At 48.5% G+C, this 23,295-nt stretch overlaps 1 protein-coding gene across 2 annotated transcripts in view; it reads right to left on the minus strand.

Moving 5' to 3' along the window:
- Wdfy4 (WDFY family member 4) overlaps positions 1-23,295 on the minus strand; it is a 238,370-nt gene that overhangs the window by 204,608 nt on the left and 10,467 nt on the right. Inside the window, exons 1-7 of one of the 2 annotated variants that reach the window (XM_051141814.1) lie at positions 19,889-20,227; positions 13,860-14,128; positions 7,036-7,150; positions 6,095-6,201; positions 4,741-4,875; positions 3,751-3,940; positions 1,487-1,676 (exon numbers count right to left, since the gene is read on the minus strand). In XM_051141814.1, coding sequence (XP_050997771.1) covers positions 1,487-1,676; positions 3,751-3,940; positions 4,741-4,875; positions 6,095-6,201; positions 7,036-7,150; positions 13,860-14,093 — 971 coding nt within the window. In that variant the 5' untranslated portion in view covers positions 14,094-14,128; positions 19,889-20,227. Of the gene's footprint in view, positions 1-1,486; positions 1,677-3,750; positions 3,941-4,740; positions 4,876-6,094; positions 6,202-7,035; positions 7,151-13,859; positions 14,129-19,888; positions 20,228-23,295 lie in introns of those variants that run through there. The other variant, XM_051141818.1, reaches the window with a different exon arrangement.

A 23,295-nucleotide genomic window follows, 5' to 3' on the forward strand; every position in this document is an offset into this window, starting at 1 on the left:
CTAAGGGGCTCACGGAGCCGAGGGCGCCTTCAGAATAGTAGACTTGATATTTCCAAGGAGGAAAAAGAAAAGCAGACAGCATTGGAAATGTGGATTTCTGAAGTATTCCTCATGCCCAGCCTATGATTGATATGTGGATTTGTGAAGTCTTCCTCATGCCCAGTCTATGGCTGATGGTATTCGTGTTTATCTGACAGTGGTCCGGAGGTACATTTCTCTGTTTCTGGGCCAGGAGGGCCCCTGGAGAGATGTCCAGTTTTGCCCTTTCCAGACCAGGAGCACATGAAGCATTGCTCCTGGGAGGGCAAGATGGGAAGACAGTGAGCTGAACAGCCACCTCTCACACCTCTTGTCTTCTATAAGAAGCCTAGGAAAAGCTGCCCATCCATTGAACAGAAGGAATATGTAGAAAATGCTGTCCAGGACACCACAGTGGCCACAGCCATCTGGCCACTAACCAGGCTGCTTACTGGGGCAGTATACCCAAAGAAGTACTTATTCTTAGCATCCTTTTGAAGGATGACTTTTCCTTAGCAAAGCCTCGTAGAGATGGAGACTGTACACTGAGAACCTTCAGCTTCTCTGATCCAAATCACCTCCAGTGCATCTGAAGCATGCTTCTGTCATGAAGTCCATAAAAGACCTCGCTAAGGTCCTTTGAGAAGCCAAGCTAAGTCCAAAGGAACCTGCACAGACTTTGCCCTGACACAGCTTCCCCAACTTCAGTGGAATAGTTTGATCCACAAAAGGATTCCTTTTAGTCCCACACAGCGCTCATGCCAATACCACGCCGCCCCGCCCCCCCGAGTACAATAAGCCAGAGTGGGAGAAGGTATCCCAGCCCCAGATGCAGTGTCTCCCTCACAGTTCATGGGGTCTGGGAGAGAAGACCTTCACCTGAGAGTTGATCTCAGAAACAAGCAGCAGGGAGGTCTAACAAGGTGGCAAAAGGAAGGAAGCTCACTCAAGTGTGTTCTCAAGCTGGCGTCCCCCTGGTCTACTGCACTTAGCCCTTCTGGTGGGTTTGTGACAGTGTGGAGCGGATGCATCCAACAGACAGCTTTCTTTATTGGGTAGTTACCCACCAGTTCTGACAGCGGTGGAGAGCTGAGGGTGGGGCAGGGTTCTCACATAGCCATCCACTCGCTGAAGTGGGGTAGATTGCAGCAGACCCCAGAAAGTTTCTGAGAGAGGCATGTGTGCTTGAAGAGGTAGAAGTCAGGCCGGCAACATTCGCACAGTGTGTACCATTGTGTCCCCCTCACTGATTCCCTAGAGAGGTGGTCCCCACGTCTATCTGCATGTTGAGGTCCTGCTGCCAGGAAGAAGGGTCTTTCTAGCCATGCTCTTAGTAGCCCTGAATTCCACAAGGCATGCTTAAACATGCTTGCTGTTTGTCTTTCCCCCAAAGCAGCAAGGTGATGCTGAGCACCACAGCTTGAATGGCCACGTTTCTCTCCCCGTCTCCTCAGCCCCAGCCACTTACCGCAGCAGTACCTTGAGGAGCAGAGGGTAGCCCTCCCCATTCTCAAACTCCAGGAGCAGCGCAGAGGAGATGGCATAGGAGTCTCTCACAAAGTTCAGGATGAGGTTCACGGCCTCGCTCACCTCAGCTGCAGGGAGAGTGTCCGCCAACTTGGAGAGGTTCTGAACTGAGAGCCGGACACAGTCTGCTGCTGTGGGTGGGAAACACAGCCCTGCTGAGCCGGGGAGCCAAAGGTTTGGCGGTGGCTGTCTCCTCTCCTCGCCATCTACCTCCATTTCAGCTTGTACAGCCAGACTTGGATGAGAATAAGTTGGGATGTTCTCTGCAGGCTCTTAGATTCAAAAAGAGGCTCCCTGTGGGAGGCGCTACCCTGAGAGCAACTGACACCAGGAGTGGAAGGTGGCGGGGGCAGCCTCTTAGAGCCTCCTTCCTAGAATGTAAGACTTCCGGTTCTTAGATGGTGAGCCCTGAGCCTTAAAAAGCAACAGGGAGCCAAGCGTGGAAAGCCAAGCAAAAAATCAGCTGGATGAGACATCCTGGGAAGGAGCAGTGGATGCACAGGAAGATGGAAGGCAGTAGAGGAGATGTTCCAGAAATTCAAGAGAAGCCAGGGCATTCAAGCAGAGGTGTGAACTAAGGGGGGTGGGACAGGAGGCGAAGGTGATTTTGTAGGTCACCTGGAGTGGTGGAAAGTGACAGGAAGATATGAGTCAGAGAAGGACGCCCTCAGGCTGGCATTTGCATGGAGTGCGGACTCTTCTAAGTGGCAGGAGAGTGGCAAAGGTGGAACTGAGAGGATGCAGGATCAGACTCTCAGCTGTAAGGACTCAGAAGAGCCTGAAGCAGACCTTTGTTTGGCAAGGGAAGACCCAAGAGTAGCTGCTAATGTATGGAAACTGGCAGGCCAGCCTCCTTCTGCAGCTCCTGCGAGCCCCACAGGCCTATAGAAATTACCCATGTCTGTGAGAAGCCTCTGGACATAGCGCCATGTGGGAGGAAGCTTTCTGAGGCCTCGGCTTGGACAACAGAGGACAACAGGCAGAGACCCCTGAGATCTGTGCCTGCAGCCTTTCCCTAGCCACTCAGACTTTAGCTAGGGGCATGGGGAAGGACACTGAAATGTCACTCACAGAGCAACTCAGCTTCAACCATAAACACAGGCTAAACTTTCAAGAGGCTTTGAACCCCATGGCATCTCCTCCAAGGGGCTGGTTTACAGTAAGAAAAAGAGGCTGGGGAGGCTTTCTCAATTCTAACCAGCCCACGTTCCTTATTACAGAGAGGACGGGATCACAGGGCACGGGTCCGTGAACATGCAGCTGATGATATTCAGCAGCTCAGAAACCCAGCTTGTTTCCAAAGCCCCCATTCTCTGGGATCAACCCAAAAAGAGAAATGTTGTGTTCCAAGACGGGCTGCCATGCTCAACTGGGAGAGCTGGGAATATGCTGGGGGTGGGGGGAGGCGAGCAGAGATGAAGGCAAGCCTTCCTTAACGCCCCTTTTATAGCTGGGCAGCCTCAGAGGTCTCTGGAGCTTATCTGGGTCCTGCAGTGGCAGTGAATGCTAAGGAGGGCCCCTAAGATGGCTATTGGAATTGACTCAGGAAACACTTCATCTCTAATAAAAGCCAAGGGACGAATGCGGTGCTAAAGCCAAGTACCAAGTGCTGTCCGGGCACTGCATGTGGGTCAGCACCCGCTGAAAAATTATACAACGCTGTCATTCTGCCTGTCTTACAGTTGAGACAAACGGAGTATCCCCCCTTACCCCCATCTTCGCCCATGGTTACGGACCTGAGATCACTCAGGAGAGCTGGAATTCACAGCCCTGCCTGTGGTTCCAGAGCCTCCAGCCTTCGCCCCAGACACTATTCCCCAACACAGGCACCAAGGTGCAGGAGTCAGACATCTCCATGCTTAAAACCCACTCTTGAGCTCCACTTTCCCCATGCCAACATCTATCTCCAAGAGGCTAAGGGCGTAATGAGCATGCAGGCCCTGCCTGCTGTCTGTGCGGGGGCGGGGGGGCGGGAGGCGCGGCGGGGGGCAGGGTACGCACTTTGTAAACGGGTCCCCTTTCCCACCTCCTGCACTGAAGCATCATATTTTCACAAACGGATCATCACATAAGGTCGGGTCTTGTACTGGGTGGGTTGTCCGCTGCGCTGATGCTGACAGAGCCGGCGGGCCCTCGAGCTTTGCTCCGAGCTAAAGGGAACCCCTTGAGTGACCCACAGCCCACACCTGGTCTCCTGGAACCTACATCGCAGATATTGGATGACGCTGGGGCTCTGCGCCTTGGAGATAGCCCGCAGCACACAGAAGGCAGCCTCTTTCCAGGAGAAGCAGCTGTGTTCCCGCAGACAGGTGGTAGCTATCAGTAGAGACTGGAGCTCGCTTCCTGAGAGAAGTCCCTCCAGACCCTGAGACTCGCTGCAAATGTTCAGCAACATCTGGGAGAAATACAAAACAAGGAGGCTCTGCTTAGGGAGGGCTCCCCTATGGCAGCTTACTCCCTGCTTCTCTGCTGCCTTGACAGTCATACCTTAGTAGAAGGGAGCGGATGGAGTGCATGAACATCCTCTATGCCCAGACAGCACTGTCCTCGCTGCAAGCTAATGAAAAAGCATCCTGCTCCTACTTACAAAATAACTTCCTGTAAGTCATATACCTCCTGAGCATACCAAGAGGTGGCACTGGCTGACCTCCAACTGTCTAGGCCTGTGCCCCTGCACTCTATGATGCTCACACAGTGATGAATGACATCACCTGGTGGTTGACTTCTCAGACGTGATGTATCAAGCGCCATGTGACTGGTGTTTGGAAAAAACGCTGGCTCCTATTTTGCAAACAGGTCTGAGGGGCAAGGTGCAAAGAAAGGCGCTTCCAGATGTCAGGGAGGAGGTGGAACTTGAGAAGGTGGAAGGGAGCAGGGGCTGGGGTAGGGAGGGAAGACAAGTTGGGGGAGGGCCCCACTCTTCACAGAGACACAGGGGAATGTGGATGTTGACACATAGGTGCGCTGAAGAGAACAAGGGGATAAAAAATGTCATCTTGCAGCCACCTAGGTGTGACAGAGTGGAGACACAGGGAGAGCTGTGCCTGGAGAGGACAAGGCTCGTGGGAACTAAGGCTGAGACAAAAAAAACAAAAAAACAAAAAACAAAAACAAAAACAACAAAAACCTCTCAGGAGAGCCTGGCCCTTGCAAAGCAAGCTCAGGGCAAGGGGAAGCCAGGCCCTGCTCGCTCACCTGCACGAACAGCCTCTGCCCCTGAACATCGCTCTCCAAAGGCACATCCTTCTCCACAGGAAAAGCAAAGAAGAGATACAGGCACTGCAGGAGCAGGGCCGGAAGGCCTGATTCCACCACTCTGCCCAGCGTCTCCTGCAAAGGAAGATCACAGGTCACCCACCACAGAGGGAACTCTGACATGCATGGAGCCCCACGTCTGTGGAGCTGTGGAAAAGCCACTTTTCCTCTCCGCATTCCATGTCTCTTCATTGGGGAATGCAGGAGATTAGGGGACCCACCTAGAGTGACTGCTTCTTTGAAAGGTGATGCCCTCCCTCTCCTCATTGGGGCCCTGGTTTTTTCTTGATTTCCTCAGACATTTGTCCATGTCTTCCTCAACAGACAGCTCTTAACTTCCCTCTCTGCTTCAGGGCTGTCTGCCTTTGTGGACATAGACTTAGACTGCAGATGGGCCGCCCCCTCAAGGGTGGTTCCCCCTACAATTAGCATCTATGGTGAGGCTGTAATCCTGCCTCAGACCTCCATGACAGGTTATACCAGCCCAGCTCCACACGGACATCCAAACACCTACCTAACACTTCATGCTGAGGCCTGCCGTGCCCTACCGGTCTCTTGCCACATACAGATGCTCACTCACATTGTCTCTGTCTTGGCCTGTCTTGCAAGGGCCTCTGGCCGTTTCTGCTGCTGATCACAACCGCTAGGATTCCTGAGATAAAACTATCCTCTCATCCTCCAACCACTCAAGAGGAAGCCTGGGACTTCCCAGTTCCATCAGGAGAGGACCAGCACAGGGCGTGGTACACTTAGGACAAGAGCCAACAGGGGAACTTCATTCCAGTGGGACCAATTGGGAAGCAACATGGAGGACAGAGCAGGTGCTCTGAGAGTGATGGACTGGAGTCCCACACAGGAAGCCTGCCTTCTCCGTGCATCTCTAACATCCAGCTCAGGCTTCCTGGGAAGACTAATTGGTCCACGCATGGGACACAGCTGGCCTGGCCCTTAGAGGTATGGAGTGGTGGAAAAATTCAGCTATAAGTGTTCTCCCACTGATCCTACAAGAGAGGAATGACTGACCCAGCTTCTAAAATCAAAAGTACAACACAACCAAGTGGCAGAAGGAAAGTAATTCACTTGTGGTTACACACAGCTTGTCCATTGAAAAGGCAAGGCCCAAGCCTGCACCTCAGGCCTGGAAGTCCATGTGTGACATCAGGAAGGGAGAAAGGAGTTGAATGTAATGAGACAATCCATGGAAGGGGACAGACCGTTACCCTGTGCTGGACTTTAATTCTCTCTGCCCATAGATAAGGGGCCCCTGGGGACACCTGAGAGGCTTAGAACTCACCGAGTCTGTCCCTGTGAGCACATACACCGATTTTAGGAGCAGGTAGCGGTCCTGATTCGTGTCACTCTTCCACCGCAGTAGCTGCCCAGCAGCAGCCCGGGCTTGCTCTGCAAGATGTCAAAAGCTGGTTGGTGAGACATCCTACCCACCCAGCATCTAGGGCCTCCTCTTCCCCGAAGATGTGTCTGTGTCCGGCTGCAAACACAGGCCTCCTTGCCCTTATACCTCAAGGCTACCTGGGTATGCCTCAAACATTCCTCTCTTCAAGATTAGCAACCCTGGAAGGGACAGCTTTTATTACTCATGATAGTTATCCATAGTTCCCTATTGCCAATAGTAATAACTAGCCTCTCCACAATTGGATACCTACAATCCAGACTTTTCACCCCACGTTCTGCATCACCCAACACCTTACACTGCTGAACACCCTGCAGTCTATGGCCTGCTCAAACTTCCTTCCAGCTGAAATTCCCTCTGTCTGTCAGCCCACAGAGCCTGTGGCACACCAGCCTCCAAGGGCCAGTTTACGTGACTGGAAGAATGCTACTCAGGTGCCCCAATAAAAGATGCATTCTCTGGTCTCAGTGTTTTGACCAGACCAGGCTCCCCACTGAACATACGGGTCCTTCCCTGACCCCAGGACATCCTCCAGATATCCAGGTTGTGTGTCTGTGTGTGTGTGTGTGTGTGTGAGAGAGAGAGAGAGAGAGAAAGAAAGAGAGAGAGAGAGAGAGAGAGAGAGAGAGAGAGAGAGAGAGAGAGAGAGAGATGTGTGGTGGGATGCATGTGCCTGTGTCATAGGATCAGCCTCTTCCTATGTCCCTGCCTTTTCTCAGGTCAATGCCACTCTCCTTGCAGAAGAGAGCAGAGAGATTTGGGAGGAGGGTGGGTCTGCTGCCAACTTTGTTCTCCAGCCTGCACTCCAAAACCTCTTCTTTTACCTGCCGGCTTTCCAGAAAGTGCCTGTTGTATTTCTTGGGCAAGCTGGTCGGACACATCTTCTGCCAGACTTTGGAGACTGCGAAAGCAGATGATGCCCACAGAATGTTCCCAGGCCTGAAAGGCAACAAACAGACTCCAGTTAAAGGGGATAGGGCAACAAGCCATGTGTGGAAGTCACCTGGCCCGCCTCCAGCCAGCCAAAGGCTCAGCTTCCTGTCCCAGGTGTAACCAAACGGCCACCCATCATCCACTGGAATAGTCAGTCTTGGTTGTCACTTGGCAAAATCTGAAACCATCCTGGCACCTCATCTATGTGCGTGTCTTGGGGGATTTTCTACACAGGGCTAAATGAATTGGTGACCCATATAAGTATAGTCATCATTACTCATTTAGTAGACCTAGGCTGAAGAAGAAGAAGAAGAAGAAGAAGAAGAAGAAGAAGAAGAAGAAGAAGAAGAAGAAGAAGAAGAAGAAGAAGAAGAAGAAGAGAAAAGAAGCAACAATCTCCCCACACTCTCTCTCTCTCTCTCTCTCTCTCTCTCTCTCTCTCTCTCTGCCCTCCCCCTCTCTCCTGACTGGAAATACACTGGAAATACAATGTGCTGAGCTGCTTCACATTCCTGCTGTCATGACCCCCTGCTATGATAAGTCTGTACTCTGGACCTGTGAGCTATAATAAGCCCCTCCATCTCTTATATACTGGGGGGCAAAGGGGGCGGGTCCTGTGCTAGATTTTGAGCTAAATGCTGAAATTTTTTGTTTTGTATTTTAAATATTCTCTTTTATACATGCCAGCCTAACTGGCAAAGGACTGTAAATGGGAGGAGAGATGACAATGCTTTAGAGCTTTGCTAAATCAAAGCTGCTGCTGGCCATTGGACACCGTCCGTCTTCAACAAATATTTGACAAGCGGAGAAAACTATTACAACACCCACAATGCACAGCAATAATGATGGCCAGATGCATAACATGATGGTCTTATTTCCACTGATCTTCATAGCAGCCTTTGAGGTTGGCACTTCTTTTGGACACACTTTGTAAAAAGTGGAGTGTAATGGTTAGTTTTAAATGTCAACTTGCCCCAACCTTGAATCACCTGAGGAAAAAGCCTGAATGGACCATTTTCTAATCCAGGTGGCCTGGATGTATGTCTGTGGGGACTACTCAGCCCATTGCAGGTGGCCCCATTCCCCAGGCAGGGGTCTTGAACCCACGTGAGACAAGATAAAGCTAATTGCAAGCAAGCAGGCAGCACGAGTGCATTCCTCTCTCTCTCTCTCTCTCTCTGGCCTTGACAATAGATGTGACATGACTAAGTCATTTGAGCTCATGCCTTGACTTCCCCTCAATGGTATCCCGGAATTAGGAGCCAAACACCTTTTCTTCCACTAAGTTGCTTTTGGTCAGGGCCTTTTATCATAGCAACATAAATGAAACTAGAATACTGAAAGTAAAGAAGGGACTAAGCAAAAGAATCTGTTAAGATGCAACCTCAAGAGTTAAGTTGTTTCAGACAGGCATGGTGGTCCATACCTGTGGTACCAGCACTCAGGGCCTGAGGCAAGAAGATCACAAGTTCGAGGCCAGCCTGGGCTGCGTAATGAGACTGTGTCAAAAAGAAAGGAAGGAAGGAAGGAAGGGAGGGAGGGAGGGAGGGAGGGAGGGAGAGAAAGAAGAGAAGGAAAAAAGAAAGAGGCAGAAGAGGATGAGTTGAGTTATTTCTCCCATAAGGAGCCCAACCAAGAAGCCTTTTCATATCCATGACCATGGCAGCTACCACCTGGAAACCAGCAGTCACCCGGACACATAACCTTTAGATGGAAAATAGTTCTCTGATCTTGGAATTTCTGAGGTAGGACACAGTTCCTCCTTCCCCAGGACCATGAATGGACTCTGGTGTGCAAACTTTCAAATAAACTCCTTACCTCCTCCCTGTACTCCCAAGCCCTTCAAAGACCAATTTTCAGGCCATTGACTCTGGAGCATGGATATTGTCTCGGGAGCAGTGGGACTCCTGGAGGCACGCGACAATAAAGCAAATAGGGCCACTGTGACTTGAGCAGTAATTGTGCTCAGAGCCAGGGCTCCCAAGGCACAGCTTCTTCCTGGGACTGTGATGGGCGCTTTCTCGAGGCAGCTTTAACTCTTTGAGGCCGCCAGGGTACAGTTTGATGCACGGAGCCAATCATTCACTGAATGGTTCCATGGAGACCCCAAAGAGTTAAAGCAGCTTCCAAAAGGCCCTAATTTTTTTTCCAAACTGGGACTTGCCTGCTGAGAGAATATTGCTCAATATTTAAAAAAAACAAAACAAAACTTTTATTTACTAACATTATCCAGGCTGCATCATCATGCCTCGTGGCTGTCCCTTCTCTTCTCGTGCAAGCAAGAAAATGATTGTACAATCTCCAAAGGAAAATAAACGAAGACAAAGGCTCCTGAAGAGATGGGAGAAAACCTCAGCCTCTCAGGACAAAAAGTATGGTTGGGTTTTCTGCCTGGCCATGGTATCATTGTTCTCACTGTGGACTGGGAGGTTTGCCTTTGAGTCTCAGCCGTTCTTGAGGCTTCCTATTTGGTGTGGCACTGTAAGCAACCTCCTTCATAAATTAAAAAAAAAAAAGAAAAAGAAAAAGAAAGAAAGAAAGCGGCATAGCAAAGCTTCCACTAAAACAACAAAGCTGCAGTTCCCCCAAGGTGCGAATAAACCAAGGTCAATCTCCACTGCAAAGTAGAGTAGACTCAGGAGTGTGCTAGGAGAGATGCCAACTTTTTGTGTTCCCTCTGGAAATCGCACTAGAAAATAACTGTTGATTAGTCCTGCCATTATATCCAGCATCACTTACCAGTCTTTCTACTTTTTAAAGACCATATCAATGAAATAAACTTAATGCTACATATCAATGATACAAAGTCCATTGGATCAGTAGTTAGCTTAAGAGTGAGCATAGTATGTGTGAATACACACACACACACACACACACACACACACACACACACACACACACGGAGGTGGGAGGCGAGTGAGAGGGAGAGGGAGCACATTCCTGCCCACATGGCTTTTAACTTGAGACTGTCTAACCTTCCTACTGCTTGGCTGCAGTACTCTACAAGTGAGTATCCCAGCATTCCAAGGAACAAGAGGGATCCACGAGTCTCCTGAGCCCTGTGCCCAGAAATCCCAGAAATGTTTTTCTTCCCTAGTCTTTCAGCCAAGCTGCCAAAACTCACCTAGATTTAAGAAGGTGGTTGTGGTAAATGCAGCGTTGTGGAAGCCAGGCCTACAAATACATCTGTGATACAACTCCCACACCTGAGGCTCGGGGACCATTGAGGAAGAAAGGGAAGATCGATTGTAAGAGCCAGAGCATCGGGGAGTTTGCTGTGAGACCGTGTCTTCTGGTAATGTCAGAAGCTACACTCATGAACTCTCACCAGCATGACTCACCAAGTGTGAGATGAACAAGGACACAGCAATAGATGTACTAACATAGACAAGAATAAATCCAAAGGGTCTCAGCCGTTCGCAAAGAATGACAGCTAAAGGATCGGGAGAAATAGTCATCCTCGGAAACAGGCAGACCAACTAGTTATCCAATACCAAGTAGTCAGCCCTGCAAACACATACAGAGATGTAACATTATACAGACTGAGCAGGTTATATTTGGGTATTTAGGAATATGTATGTGTGTTTATATTTTTTAAAGTGATATGCCAAAGCTTTTGCTGAAACAAAAAGAAATTGTGCCCCTACCCAGATCTAGCCAATGGGCAGAACATTCTCCACAGTTGGTGGAGAGTGGGGTATGACTTTCACACTTACTCTGGTGCCTCATATTTGACCATGTCCCCTGGAGGGGGAGACCTGGTGGCACTCAAAGGAAGGATAGCAGGTTACCAAAAAGAGACTTGATACCCATGAGCATATACAGGGGGAGGAAGTCCCCCTCAGGAACAGTCATAGTGAAGGGGAGTAAGGAGAAAATGGGAGGGAGGGAAGAATGGGAGGATACAAGGGATGGGATAACTATTGAGATGTAACAAGAATAAACTAATAAAAAATTTTAAAAAAAAGAAATTGTGTGTGTGTGTGTGTGTGTGTGTGTGTGTGTGTGTGTGTGTGTGTGTGTGTAAACCAACAGTTAATGAAAAAGAGGCCATGAATTTGAAAGGCAGCAAGGAAGAGTATATGGAAGAGTATGCAGGGAGACACAGAATAGGAGAAATGGGGCAATTATAATCTCAAAAGTTAAAAGAAATGTTTTAAAAAAGAAGGAGCACAGACCTCCTCTCTTACATGGAGGAGTGCGGCACTATTCACTTTGCACCTAGTCCACCTCCTCCACAGAGCTCCCTATTCTCCAGTGTACCCCCAGTTCCAGACACTGAGGGATTTTACAATCACTTCTGAGTCACCTCTGCCTTCCTTCCTGCTTTCCCCAAAGTGCACATTCTATGAAGAGTCTTCATCAAGGAGACCTACAGCATTAGCTCTGCTCAGATCGGCTACCACAGAGTATCTTTCCATGACCTGGAGTGCTTCCCATCTGCCGAAGCAAGCTCCGCCAGAAGCTAGAACCCATCCACGCTTTCCCCCGAGCATGCTTCTCTTTCCAGCATGAGACGCTGTGATGAGGAAAGTTCTTCAAATCCAAAGCCCACAGTTCTACACAGACAAAGAAAGGCAGTCCTGACAATCTTGCTCTGTGTGCTGCGGAAGCCACCGGCCCCATGTTGCTTCTATGTAGTGCAATAACTCCTCTTTCCTCTCTCAACACCCTGGAGTCAGCTGCCCAAACATCATGTATACAGGGAGTAACAATCATTTTGTCACCCAGCAAAAAGTAAGGGCCTGTCCAGGCAAAGGCATTGCATCTTGAGTCATTATGAACCAAAAAGAGGGAAAGCACCAGGTGTGGTGGTACACGCCTTTAATCCCAGCACTTGGGAGGCAGAGGCAGGCAGATCTCTCTGAGTTCGAGGCCAGCCTGGTCTACAAAGCAAGTCTAGGACAGCCAAGGCTACACAGAGAAACCTTGTCTCAGGAAAAAAAAAAAGGAAAGCAAATGGCCCCACTCTACAAACTCAAGTGCAGAGCAAGGGAGCCCAGTGGTTAGCAATGGTGCCTTCAGATGGCTTTCCAGTTCAGGTCTGCTCCCAGCTAACAGCTGGATGACCTTCGGCACATTGCTCAATATCTACAGACCTCTATTTCGTCACTTAAAGAGTTGGCATTAGCTTAGCTCCTATTACTGTCCACAAGGTTAGGTGAGAACCTGTAAACACTTAACAGAGTATCAAGTCAGGCAGAGTTTGCTGAGTGTTGTCTAGGTCTCATCGATGACAGCGTCTGTTCAGTTGACATCACAACACTGCTCTGAATGTCTTACTTCGGCCCCCTTCTGGGTGTTTGAACTTGGGGCATGCTTTCCTTCAGGCACCTTTTGTCTCTATTCTGCTCCAGATTTACAGTGGGTTTACATATCAACCAACCCACTGTAGATGAAAACGCCTCAAACACAGCTAACCTACTGAACCTGCACTGCATCAGTTGTTCAGCAGTGGTACCTAGGATGACAAGGAACTGAGACTCACAGCCTCAGTCCAGCATAGTAAGAAAGGATCATACCGGACACAACCAGCCCCAGAGATCAGAATTTTAAATCCAAAATCCAATTTGGGCTGACCACCTGTTACTTTGCACATGAAGCTGAAACGTCGTAAGTCAAAGCATGGTAAGTCAATGGCCATCTTTGTATAGTTCGGGTAGTGCTAGTTCAAGACAGAGCAAGGTGATATCAAAAAGAGGGAGAGGGAGCAGAGCTGAGGAAGAGTGACTCTAGGTCAGGACTGAGACACTGTTGACCTTCGCCTGGCTGAGAATTCTTCTTCCTGTGCAAAAGGGACATGAGCCCCAACCACAGGGAAGAGCCTATGGTCCTAGAGGTGACCTTGATTTCCGACTCACTCCTTAGGTCAGCCCCAGTCAGAACGCCATACTCTTCGGATTCCCCATAGGCCTTCCTGTTACCAAGATGGAAACCAAAATCTTGCGTGGGCTAGTGACTCTTCTGCCATTCTCAAGAGTCACTGAGGTAAGCATGCATGACCGCTAACCACAGCAAGCCTTACATCCACAAGCCTCATTTCTTCCCTGTTATTCTGACTGACAAAGAAGCTACTCCAGTCTGGAGTGACCTCAGGGAGTATTCCTTTCCAAGCGGGAGCAACTCAAACTCGTATGTGTACATTGCTTTCATTCAAAGAATATTCTAGATCACCTTATTTTCCCCTGGGCCCAAAATGAAAAGTCAAATTTAGACATTCTGCCTTCAGGAACCAAAGTAATTTAGGAAGGGCTCTTTTATATGCACTCGGGAGCATCAACTGTCCAGTTCCTGATATTATCGTATCTACCCATTTTTTTCCAAAAAATTTAGAAATGTGATTTCCATATTGCTTATAAGCTGTGTTGTTTATGGTACTTTATGACAGTTCATGAACAAACTAAGGCAAGCCTTCTGTGAGCTCATCAGAGACCAGTTGTGCTGATATTCAAACCAGCTTCACTTCTAGCCATCCCCTCAAGTGTCCTCAAAGCACTATCAGCACCATATGGGCTTATGGTCCCGAAGAGCAGTAGGGTCCCCCACATTAACAATGCCACGTGTTTCCAGATAGCTAGAAATGGGACTTCTGCGCAACCTCACAAGAAACAAAAGCTGAATACCCAGTCGTGATTACTGACCAGTGCATGATACCCCGCAATAGCTACAGCCCTTGTGTGTCAAATAAAAATAAAATAGGATGTGGGACTCTGACCTTTAGGAATAGTGGGAGAAGACTCAGCAGGCTCTTCCGGCGTTCTTCCAGGTTCTTGTGCGTTAGCTGCTGGTATTCCAGAAATTTCTTCTCAAGCATGTCCCAGAGGACAGTTGGGTCAGTAATCTGACCTTCTAGTGGAAAATTGGGCTTCTCGGCAAGGGACTGGCCTTCATTTTGAAAACCCGGGTCCTCAGGTCTGTCCTCAGCCTTTGAAAACTCTTCAACATCCATCCTCGGCAAAGCAGATCTGACTCCTGAACGAGCAACTGAAAATGAAAAATCCTGCTGTCACTCACTTCCTCATGACCAAGTGGGAGACAAGTTCAGCGTTCTTCAGTTCAGCTTCCAGAAGAGCATCTGAGCAAGCTTCTGAAACCTAGTAAAATGAGGAAGGGTGATCTAGAACAGATTCAGACGTAGATGCCATTAACATTCATAATCCAAGGTACCGCGTGTGTGGGGCACTGTGTGGGATATGTTACACACAGTCACGCAGTGGTGCTGACTGGGTGTTCTAACCCTCTGCAGACACCTAAGGGCACCCACGGGGCCGGAGGCGTAAGGGGAATGTACCTTGGGTTGTGGCTAAGTATTTCAAGCTGATTCTGAGAGTCTGTGCAAAGGCAAGAGGTGCTCATATTTGAGCAATAGGAAGGCATGAGAGTCTTTAAAAACAAAAGGTGGGTTAAGATCACTCGCTGCTTTGGAAGAGGACCCAGATTCAGTTCCCAGCACTCACATAGTCACAACCATTTGGAATTCCAGCGCCAGAGGATGCTACATCCTCTCCCATCCCCTGTGGACACCAGGCACACATACAGTCCACATATGTACACACAGACAAAATTCTCATACACACAAAATGAGATAAATCGTAAAAATGTTAAGTCTTAGATATTTTATTAAAATGTTATCTTAGATATAATTCATGCAGCACAATTCCCTTATTAACTTTTCTACATTAACGACATAGATGTTACATCTATAGATACACAATTGGCATAAATGTATGTGTGTATACACATATATGGCATTTTAACCATTTTTAAGTATTCAAGTGTCATAAGCATAGCTAAGGAAGGGCTGATGCACACATCTGTAATCCCAGTACTTGGGAAGGTGAAGAAAAAGGATCACGAGTGCAAAGCCAGCCTAGCTGTATAATGAGTTACGTGGGAACCTAGGCTACATAGTAAGACCCAGTCTTAGAAAGAAAGGGCAAAGAAAAGCAGTGGTGCAACCATCACCATTAGTAATTCCTAAAACTTTTTAATAGCAATTGTATCTCCATCTAAGTTGTAACTTGTACAACAACCTTCTGTAATTCCACTTCCAGAGGCTCCAAGAACACATGTACTACATAAAAATACACATAAAAAAATAAAAATAAGTAAGTCTTTTATTTTCTAAAAAGATGAACAGTTCCTGAAGAAAGATACTCTAACCTCCACATTCATCCATAGGCTCCTATACACTCACATGCACCCATACAAACATATGTATGCACACACACATGCACAAACACACAAAAAACAAATATCTTCTTTGGATTTTTTTCTCTTATAAATGGCTTTGCGATTTATTTGTCTTGTCATAATGAATCTTTTCCATTTCCCTTAATGTCTCCATAGAGGCTAACTGTAGGAGGCACAGAGGTCCTTGTGATCGCATATAACCACTAGGGGAACCTGAAATGCTAAGTACACAGGGTTGTTCAGTCAAAGGAAGGAATGCATTATCTGTTACCCACCCAGAAGGCTGGGAGTGGATGTGCTTATGAGTCTGGTGACAGTCGCACTCTCTGTGTGGCTAGAGATTTTTCTGGCACCAGACCCTATTGTAAATTTGATTTTCTCAATCAATCTATAAAACCAGTCATTTATATTTAGCTTATTTCCTCCCTCAATGGGATTTATGTATACCCTGTTGTACATGTGGGATTGTGTCAATTATCCCAGAATAGTTTTCACCAAATTGTGCTGTGCTTAAATATGCCTAAAATAAAACTACTCGAGCTCAAACTCCAGAAGTTTAAACCAACACCAGCTACTGAGTTGTTTTGAACTGAACTGCCTTGTTGGCTCCCATGGATCATCTGCTGCCCATGAAGATCACGGAGACTGCCACGGCTGGAGAGTGGTGCCCGTCCTTACTGAAGAACGCCACACACATAGGCCAGCTACTCACCATTACAGCCAGTCTACCCATCTAGTGAGGAACCATAATGCTTTTCTAAATTTCTAAAAGGAAGCAGCCAGTTCTTAAAGCAGCTGATTTTCTGGAGTTTTCTCCTACCTCTACTGGGCACAGGAGCAACTTGCCTTGGATGATCAACTATTTTATTAGCTCATGATCATTTTACAAAATAGTGAATTTCCTCATGACGTTTTAACACATGTTCCCCTGCACACTTTAGTCTTGTTTACCCTAATTACCTCCTCTTGTCTCCTACTCTGCCAATACCATTTGGTTCAAGTCCTACTGGCTTTGCTAGTACAACAGGCATGAAACAAACACCTTCCTGTAGTTTCTGGCTGTGTGTGTGTGGCCTGTCTAGACTACTCCTACAGAGCCCTCCAGAAATGCTGTTCTGCAGTCAGATTCCAGTATGTTCCTGCCTCTTGCTTCCTTGCAGAGCTCTCAGATAATTTCCACGGCCTTACTCCCAAGGGCACATACCATGAAAGAAGACATGAGCCAATGAAGGAATCAGCCTCCATTTGCTTGTGCAACACACACACACTCCCCTGTGTCCCTCTTGAAGCATCCTCTTTGCCCTCACTTTAAGATATCCGTGTGCTTTCGCAAACACTGAGAGACAGTCTGTACCAGCCAATCAAGCCATCATTGTACCCATCAGGCACACATGTTACTTTCTAATCTGCTGCCTTGTCTCCCAATTGTTTATTCCCGAGATGGAGTGCTGGACCATATCCAGAATGGAACCACCTAACACACAGACCTGCTAAGCATGCTTACTATCCTATGCATCGGTCATGCTGTGGCTACACACAGCATATTCAGGAACTATGTCTGGGGGCCTGAATAGCACAGCACCCCATCTTGGGAATAAACAGTAGGGAGACAAGGCAGCAGGTTGGAAAAGAATGTGTGTACCTGATGGGTGTGATGTTGGTCAGCTTTGGTCCAAGCACTCAGGAGGCAGAGGTAGGAGGATCTCTGTGAGTTAAAGACCACTCTGGTCTAAACAACATGCTCTAAGACAGCCAAGGCTACAAAGTGAGACTGGCTCTGTCTAACAAAAAAAAAATAGAATAAAATAAAAAATTATAAAGAATGCAAGACGTAGGGTTTGACAAGCACTGGACGCTGCTGCCTGTCCCCTCTGGGTGCAGGAGCTTGGTTTGTTGAACTGAAACATGTGACTCACCTTCTCAGGAACACACCGAGACTTTTGAAAACAGAAGTCTCTAACGAATACGGATCCATGAAATTAGCTTCTGACTCAGATGCAGACAGACCTGCAACCGTCTGCCTTCTGGCCCTTACCTGTGACTGCTTCGGTTCTGTTTGTCAAGGGAAGAAAAACCAGGGAACTTGGTCAGGGTAGCCATCATAAAAAAAGAAACCACCATAACGGTCTCTTCACCAAGGAGCAAGTGCCATAGGCAAGCTCCCGCATTGGTCCCTACCTAGAGAGAAAAGGAATCAGTTTGGGGTGAAGGCCACTGGAGGAGTCTCTTGAGGCAGGGCCAGAACAAGACAATCACACCACACACAACTTTCAAAATTTTGCTTCTTTGTTTAATTTCTCTCTGTGTGTATATATGTGTGCACCAAGTACAATGTTTAAAGAGGTGCTAGAAGTAACAAACTCAGTTTTTGAAAACTCAGTTTTGAAAAAAGGGAACATTTACATTTCCTGCCTCTTCTCTCTGAGCTGCCATCTTGAAAGGTCACATCTGGAGCCTAAGAAATCATCTGAGTTGTTGGTATTTTGCTGCTAAAGAAACATTCCACAGGCTGGGGAGATGGCTCAATCAGTAAGGTGTCTGTCACACAAACAGGAGGACCCAAGGTCCCATCCTAGCATCCATGTAAATACAAAAGCAGCACAATTCCATGTCCCCAGTACTACCAAGCTGGAGACAAGCAGACCTCTGGAGTCTACTGGGCTCCAATGAGAGACTCAGTCTCAATGCATCCATGGAGAACAACAGTCAAGCAAGACACCCAATGTCAAGAACTGACTTCCATGCACATGCATGCATGTGCACACACCCACACACTAACATATGCTTACATAGACCAAAGAAAGAGGAGGGGAGAGATTTATTGCCATTCCTGAATTTTGGTTGAGTTACAGGCAGGTTAGACCTTTCAAGCTGTGAGATGTGACTTACCATCTTTGGCACTCAGATGCCAAAAGATGCTCTAGGAAGAAAATAGCCCAGAGCAGTGGTTCTCAACCTTCCTAGTGCTGTGACCCTTAAGTACAGCTCCTCATGTTGTGGTGGCCCCAGCCATAATATTATTTCATTGCTACCTCAGAACGGGAATTTTGCTACAGTTGTGAGTCATGGTGTAAATATCAGATAGGCAAGCCCTGTAGAGGTCATGACCCACAGGTTGAGAACCACTGGTCTAAAGCAAGACGGCACGTAAAGCAGCACCAAGGGTAGACTAGAGGGGAGCCTGGGCCTCACTCCACCACAGATAGAGGCCCGAGGTTGATCCCACAAAATGGAAGATAAAAATCTTCCCCCCCGCTTTCTCACCTGTGACTCTGTTTCCAGTTTGAAAGCTGTTGAAACAGAGATGCTTGTCACCTTTATCGCAGGCCTCCCCCGAGCCCGGGAAGCTTCTAGACCAGGATCTACAGAACAGAAGAGCAACTCTCCCTTCCATTCACCTAGTGAGCGCTCCACCTGGGGATTTGCATGCGAGGATGGCTTTAATTCTTCTCAGAGTATAGAGTGATTAAGCAGCATCCCTAGGTGTGCCCCCACAGCCCACTCCCTCGCAGAGAGATATGAAATCTCTTCCGGCCTGAGCAGTCAGAAACATCTGCCCTATTTGTGGCAGGTACTCAATCAAAGGGGTAATAGGGGCTCAGTTACTGCTTGAAAAATGACCGACTCTGGGCAGAACCGATGTCTCTGAACTAGAACGTGCAGACAAATGATCCTCCCTCAGTAACAAGATCAAACGATAGGAGAAAAGTAGCTTGGAGAACATGAAGAGAATTTGCAAAGTAGACAAGAGCCTCTCGGAATCCTGTAGGATGTGGTCCAGGGCCGGAAGCAGCATGTGCTGTCTGGAGACTGAGCTGTCTGCTGCACTTGCAAACAGGTCACGCAAGAACGTGTAAAGCTTGCATGCCGAGCTAGAGGTTTTCTCTAGGCCTCTCCTGCTCCATGGCAGAGCCTGTTGTGAAGCCCAGACACCAGCTCCTGAGTCCAGCAAGCACTCACCATCCAAAACCCACCCCTCCCTCCTGCCCATGGCCTTCAGACAGCACCAGCAGCCACCCCACAACCCCTCGTCATTCTGTGCTGTGATATTTGACTAGTCTTTAGGGTCCAGGCCCAAAGCAAGGTAAACTGTCCTAGTCCCACCCAGAACCCCACTTCTCTCCTACATCACTTCTTCCTGGCCCGGCTACTGGGTCTGTCAGGTTTAAGGTTTTCTCCCAGCAAGGACCTGGTCTGGACGGATGTCACAAAGTCATGTACAAGTGAGCCTGAGAGTTCATCAAGGCGGGGCCTTGAAGAAAATGAGCAGTACCCAGGAATGGAAATGCTGTCCCCAAGACTATGAACTTGCATCAGGCGACACATCAGCAGTAGATGGAACAAATGACCATATTGAAGAGCAGAGAAAGGGAGCAAGGCGAGAGGTGCCGCAAAGCGCCTCTGAATGTCCAAAGTCACAGGAAGAGCAGGGCAAGGACTGGGTCACCACTTGACCTCTGAGATGACCCCATCAAACCCCTTGGTGCCTCCCCACATCCCTGCAGGGAACAAGCATGTCTACTTCATACCCAAGCCAAGTGTCACACTTACCTTAGAAAGACAGCTGCAGAGCCGAGGCCTCCGAATATGCTTCCTAGGCCTCAGAAGAGGTAGGCAGCCCAGGTTGTTTCCAGAAGCTCTGGAATTCCCCCTAAAAACTAGGTGGGTCACCCTTGTCAGGAACCAAGCCAGTCTGCAGAAACTTCTATACACTGAAGACTTCCTTTTTCTAATTCCAGGGCAGGGTGCACTCAAGCCAGCATGCACACCTCTGTGGTTTTTGCAACAGCAACTGAACACAGGAACTCTCCATATTCTTCTGCAAAAGGGGCTGGTTTTGTATCTTGGTATGTGTATCAACTTCCACATTGCCAAAAACGGCCAAGGAGTGGTTCCCTGCCTGAGACCTCAAAGCTTAGCTATAGCATTGACTAGGAACAACTCAATGACAAGAGGTTCCCAACCAGAAGTCTCTCTACCATGGAAGGTGACATGTGGCTTACCCTCACTGACACTTAGAAAATGTTACCTCAGATCTTCCAATAGAGTGGCCAGTGTTCTCTAAACACAGAAAATTGACTAGCCAAAGGTCATTAGTCCCACTGTGCGGAGGGCCATGCAAGACTGAAAACTCCGGACTCCAGAGGGGAAGTGATGGATCTGAAACCAAACGACTAGCAAGCATCAGGATCAATGGGCAAACCCATGCACCACTGAGGCTGTTGCTCCCCCTGGCCCACTTTCACTTCCACCTGGCTTGGCACAGTGGTCAATAGTCACAAAAACATTCCTGAGACCTCCTCCTCAGACACCCTTGCCAGTTGCATTGCAGGGATTCCAAGGCTGAACTTTCAAAGTTGTCGCCAAATGCTGTTGACCCCAGATAACACCATAGTCAATCAGGCTCTGAGCAGGAACCCCACCCCTCCAGTGGCCCCAGCACATTTAGCACCGGTCCCTGCCTTGCAGTCCAAGTCAATGGACTAAACCTTACTTGGCAGACTCTGCTTAGTGAGTCATTGGATTATTGATCACAGAAAGAGAACAATCACCTAAATCCACACACAGCTCAAAGCTCAGGCAGGGACGCCAGGGAGACAGCTAAACAGATGCTGGGGCCAAGACACACCTACCTAAGGACATGGAGAGACCAGTGGCCCAGCCCGAGGAGAGCTTAGGAATCTGAGAAAGATTCTCTGAGTGCCATGGTGGGCACTGTAAGAGTGGGGTGAGTGGCTGAGGCAAAGGGATGGGCAACCCAGGCAGGGTGAGCATTTGAGGGCATGTTCTATTTCTCGGGAGAAAGCAGAGCACAGGAGGCCTGGAGCAGAGAGGGCCACACCTAGGCTGAGAATGCATAGCTGACAGGCTCTGGACCCAAGAGGCTTCTCTGGGGTGATCTCAGCAAAGATGATATGACTGTCTTATTACAGCCTTCTGCTGGCTTCTACGGACCCAGGCTTTCTCTCCGATTGCTTGGGAACAAGGGTCAGGGAAAGTGATGCTCAGATACAAAGCCTGAAGTTGCCCTGGAAGGAAAGCAGAGTTCTACTCGGAGAGGCCCCAGAGAAGGAGCCTTCCGTCCCACGCATGTGGGGTGGGTAAGACAGTGGGAGATGGGAGGAGAGATTCTGAAGAACCAGGAGAGGAGTAAGTATGCCACATGGCCGTGTGTTGGGGAAATTAAAACAATGTGGTGTGGCTTGAATTCGAATGGCCCCATCAACTCATATATCTAAACGGTTCCCCAGTTGGTAGAACTGTTTGGGAAGGGTTATGAGGTGTGGCCTTGTTGGAGGAGGTGTGGCCCTGCAGGTGAGCTTTGAGGTTTCAAAAGCCCACTCCACTCCCCCTTTCTTCCTTGCCTTGTTGATCGTATCTGAGCTCTCACCTAGTGCCCCAATGCCACTTTCCCCACCATAATCATCATGGCCTCACCCTATAAAACTGTAAGTAAGCCCCTGATTAACTGTTTTCTTTTATAAGTTGCCTAGGTCATGGTGTCTGCTCACAGGAATAGAAGGGTGCCTAAGGCAGCACAGGAAAGGGTAGAGTATGGTTGCTTCTGTGCAAATGGAACGGTTAGGGTAGGTGTAGGGCAGAAAGCAGGGGCAAGGGACACAGCTCTCTAGACTCAGCTGCCTCCATCTCATGTGTCACCCTCTGGGAGAAGGAAAATGCTTACACCTCTGATGTCATCGGTTTGTGACCTTCCCAGATAGCTTGCTACACAAGCAATCTGTTTAACTTATTCAACATCCCATAGAACTTGCCAGAATACAGAGGACGGAGGCTAGAAGGTGAAGCATGCCTGGATGTTCATATGCTTGGCCTTTTAAGAACTGAGTACCTCAGCCTGCACGGTGGTGCATGCCTGTAATCCCAGAAGTGAGGGAGGCAGAGGCAGGCGGATCGCTGTGAGTTTGAGGCCAGCCTGGTTTACAAAGTGAATCCAGGACAGCCAGGGCTATACAGAGAAGCCCTGTCTTGAAACATCTCCCCACAAAAAAAAAAAAAAAAAAAAAAAGGGAATTGAGTACCTTTTAATCTCAGGGATCATGAAACACTGCAAATCAAGGTCCAAACTACCTCAGGGATCATCAAACACATCACAAAGCAAGAGTCAAACCATCTTGGCCCCTCACTAGGGGCATCTCTACTGCACCAAGCACAGCTGGACCTGAGAAGGCTGCTTTTTAAAAGCTCCACTCTTTGACGAGAAAAACAGACACTTTCTAATGTAACTTTTGCCCATAATACTTTCCTTGCCAATAAGGTGGGACTTCAGCCTTGGCCAGAGTCTCCTCGCCACCTCTGTGATTCAGTTTCCTACCTGCAGTACACCCCCCTAGCACCCCCAACCCCCACGCCCCACCCCTACACCCCCTGGTGCTTGAATAGACAATTCTCTAAGGCGCTGTTTGCCCATGTAGGTCTGCTTTGCAAATAAGCCCGCTGCTGTTCATGGAATTCAAGCTTCTCTGAGAGCTGCATGCTTGTTTAACCAGAATGAGTTTCCCATGAGAACTTCTTAATGTGCCAGGGATAGTTCTTAAGCCAGACCTCATTTTTCTGTGTGCCCAGCAAGTGCAAGAATGGGACCCAAGAGAAATGGGAGGTGCCAAGGGACCCACACAGTGCTACACAAGTGGGTGGAGGGAGACAGAGTGTTGGATTTCTCTGGGGGTGTCTCCAGGCAGCTAGAAGCAGATGCCACACCACCGGGCCTCACCCTCAAGCATCCCCGGCAGAAGCTGCCAAAGCTGTCCTTCTTGTTTTAAAAGGCCTGTGTTGTCGAGGAAGAGGCACGGGGACAGAGCCACAAAGCCTTTGACCCTACCTTGGTTACATTAACCTCACCTCACCTGCAGCACCTGAGGCCTCGCTCCTTGATTCTATTTATGGTCCCATGGAGCTAGGGGCACAGATGTGGGCACTTTGACACCGTGACACGAGTA

The sequence above is a fragment of the Acomys russatus genome, chromosome 3 (assembly GCF_903995435.1).
Source record: "Acomys russatus chromosome 3, mAcoRus1.1, whole genome shotgun sequence".
NCBI lineage: Eukaryota > Metazoa > Chordata > Mammalia > Rodentia > Muridae > Acomys > Acomys russatus.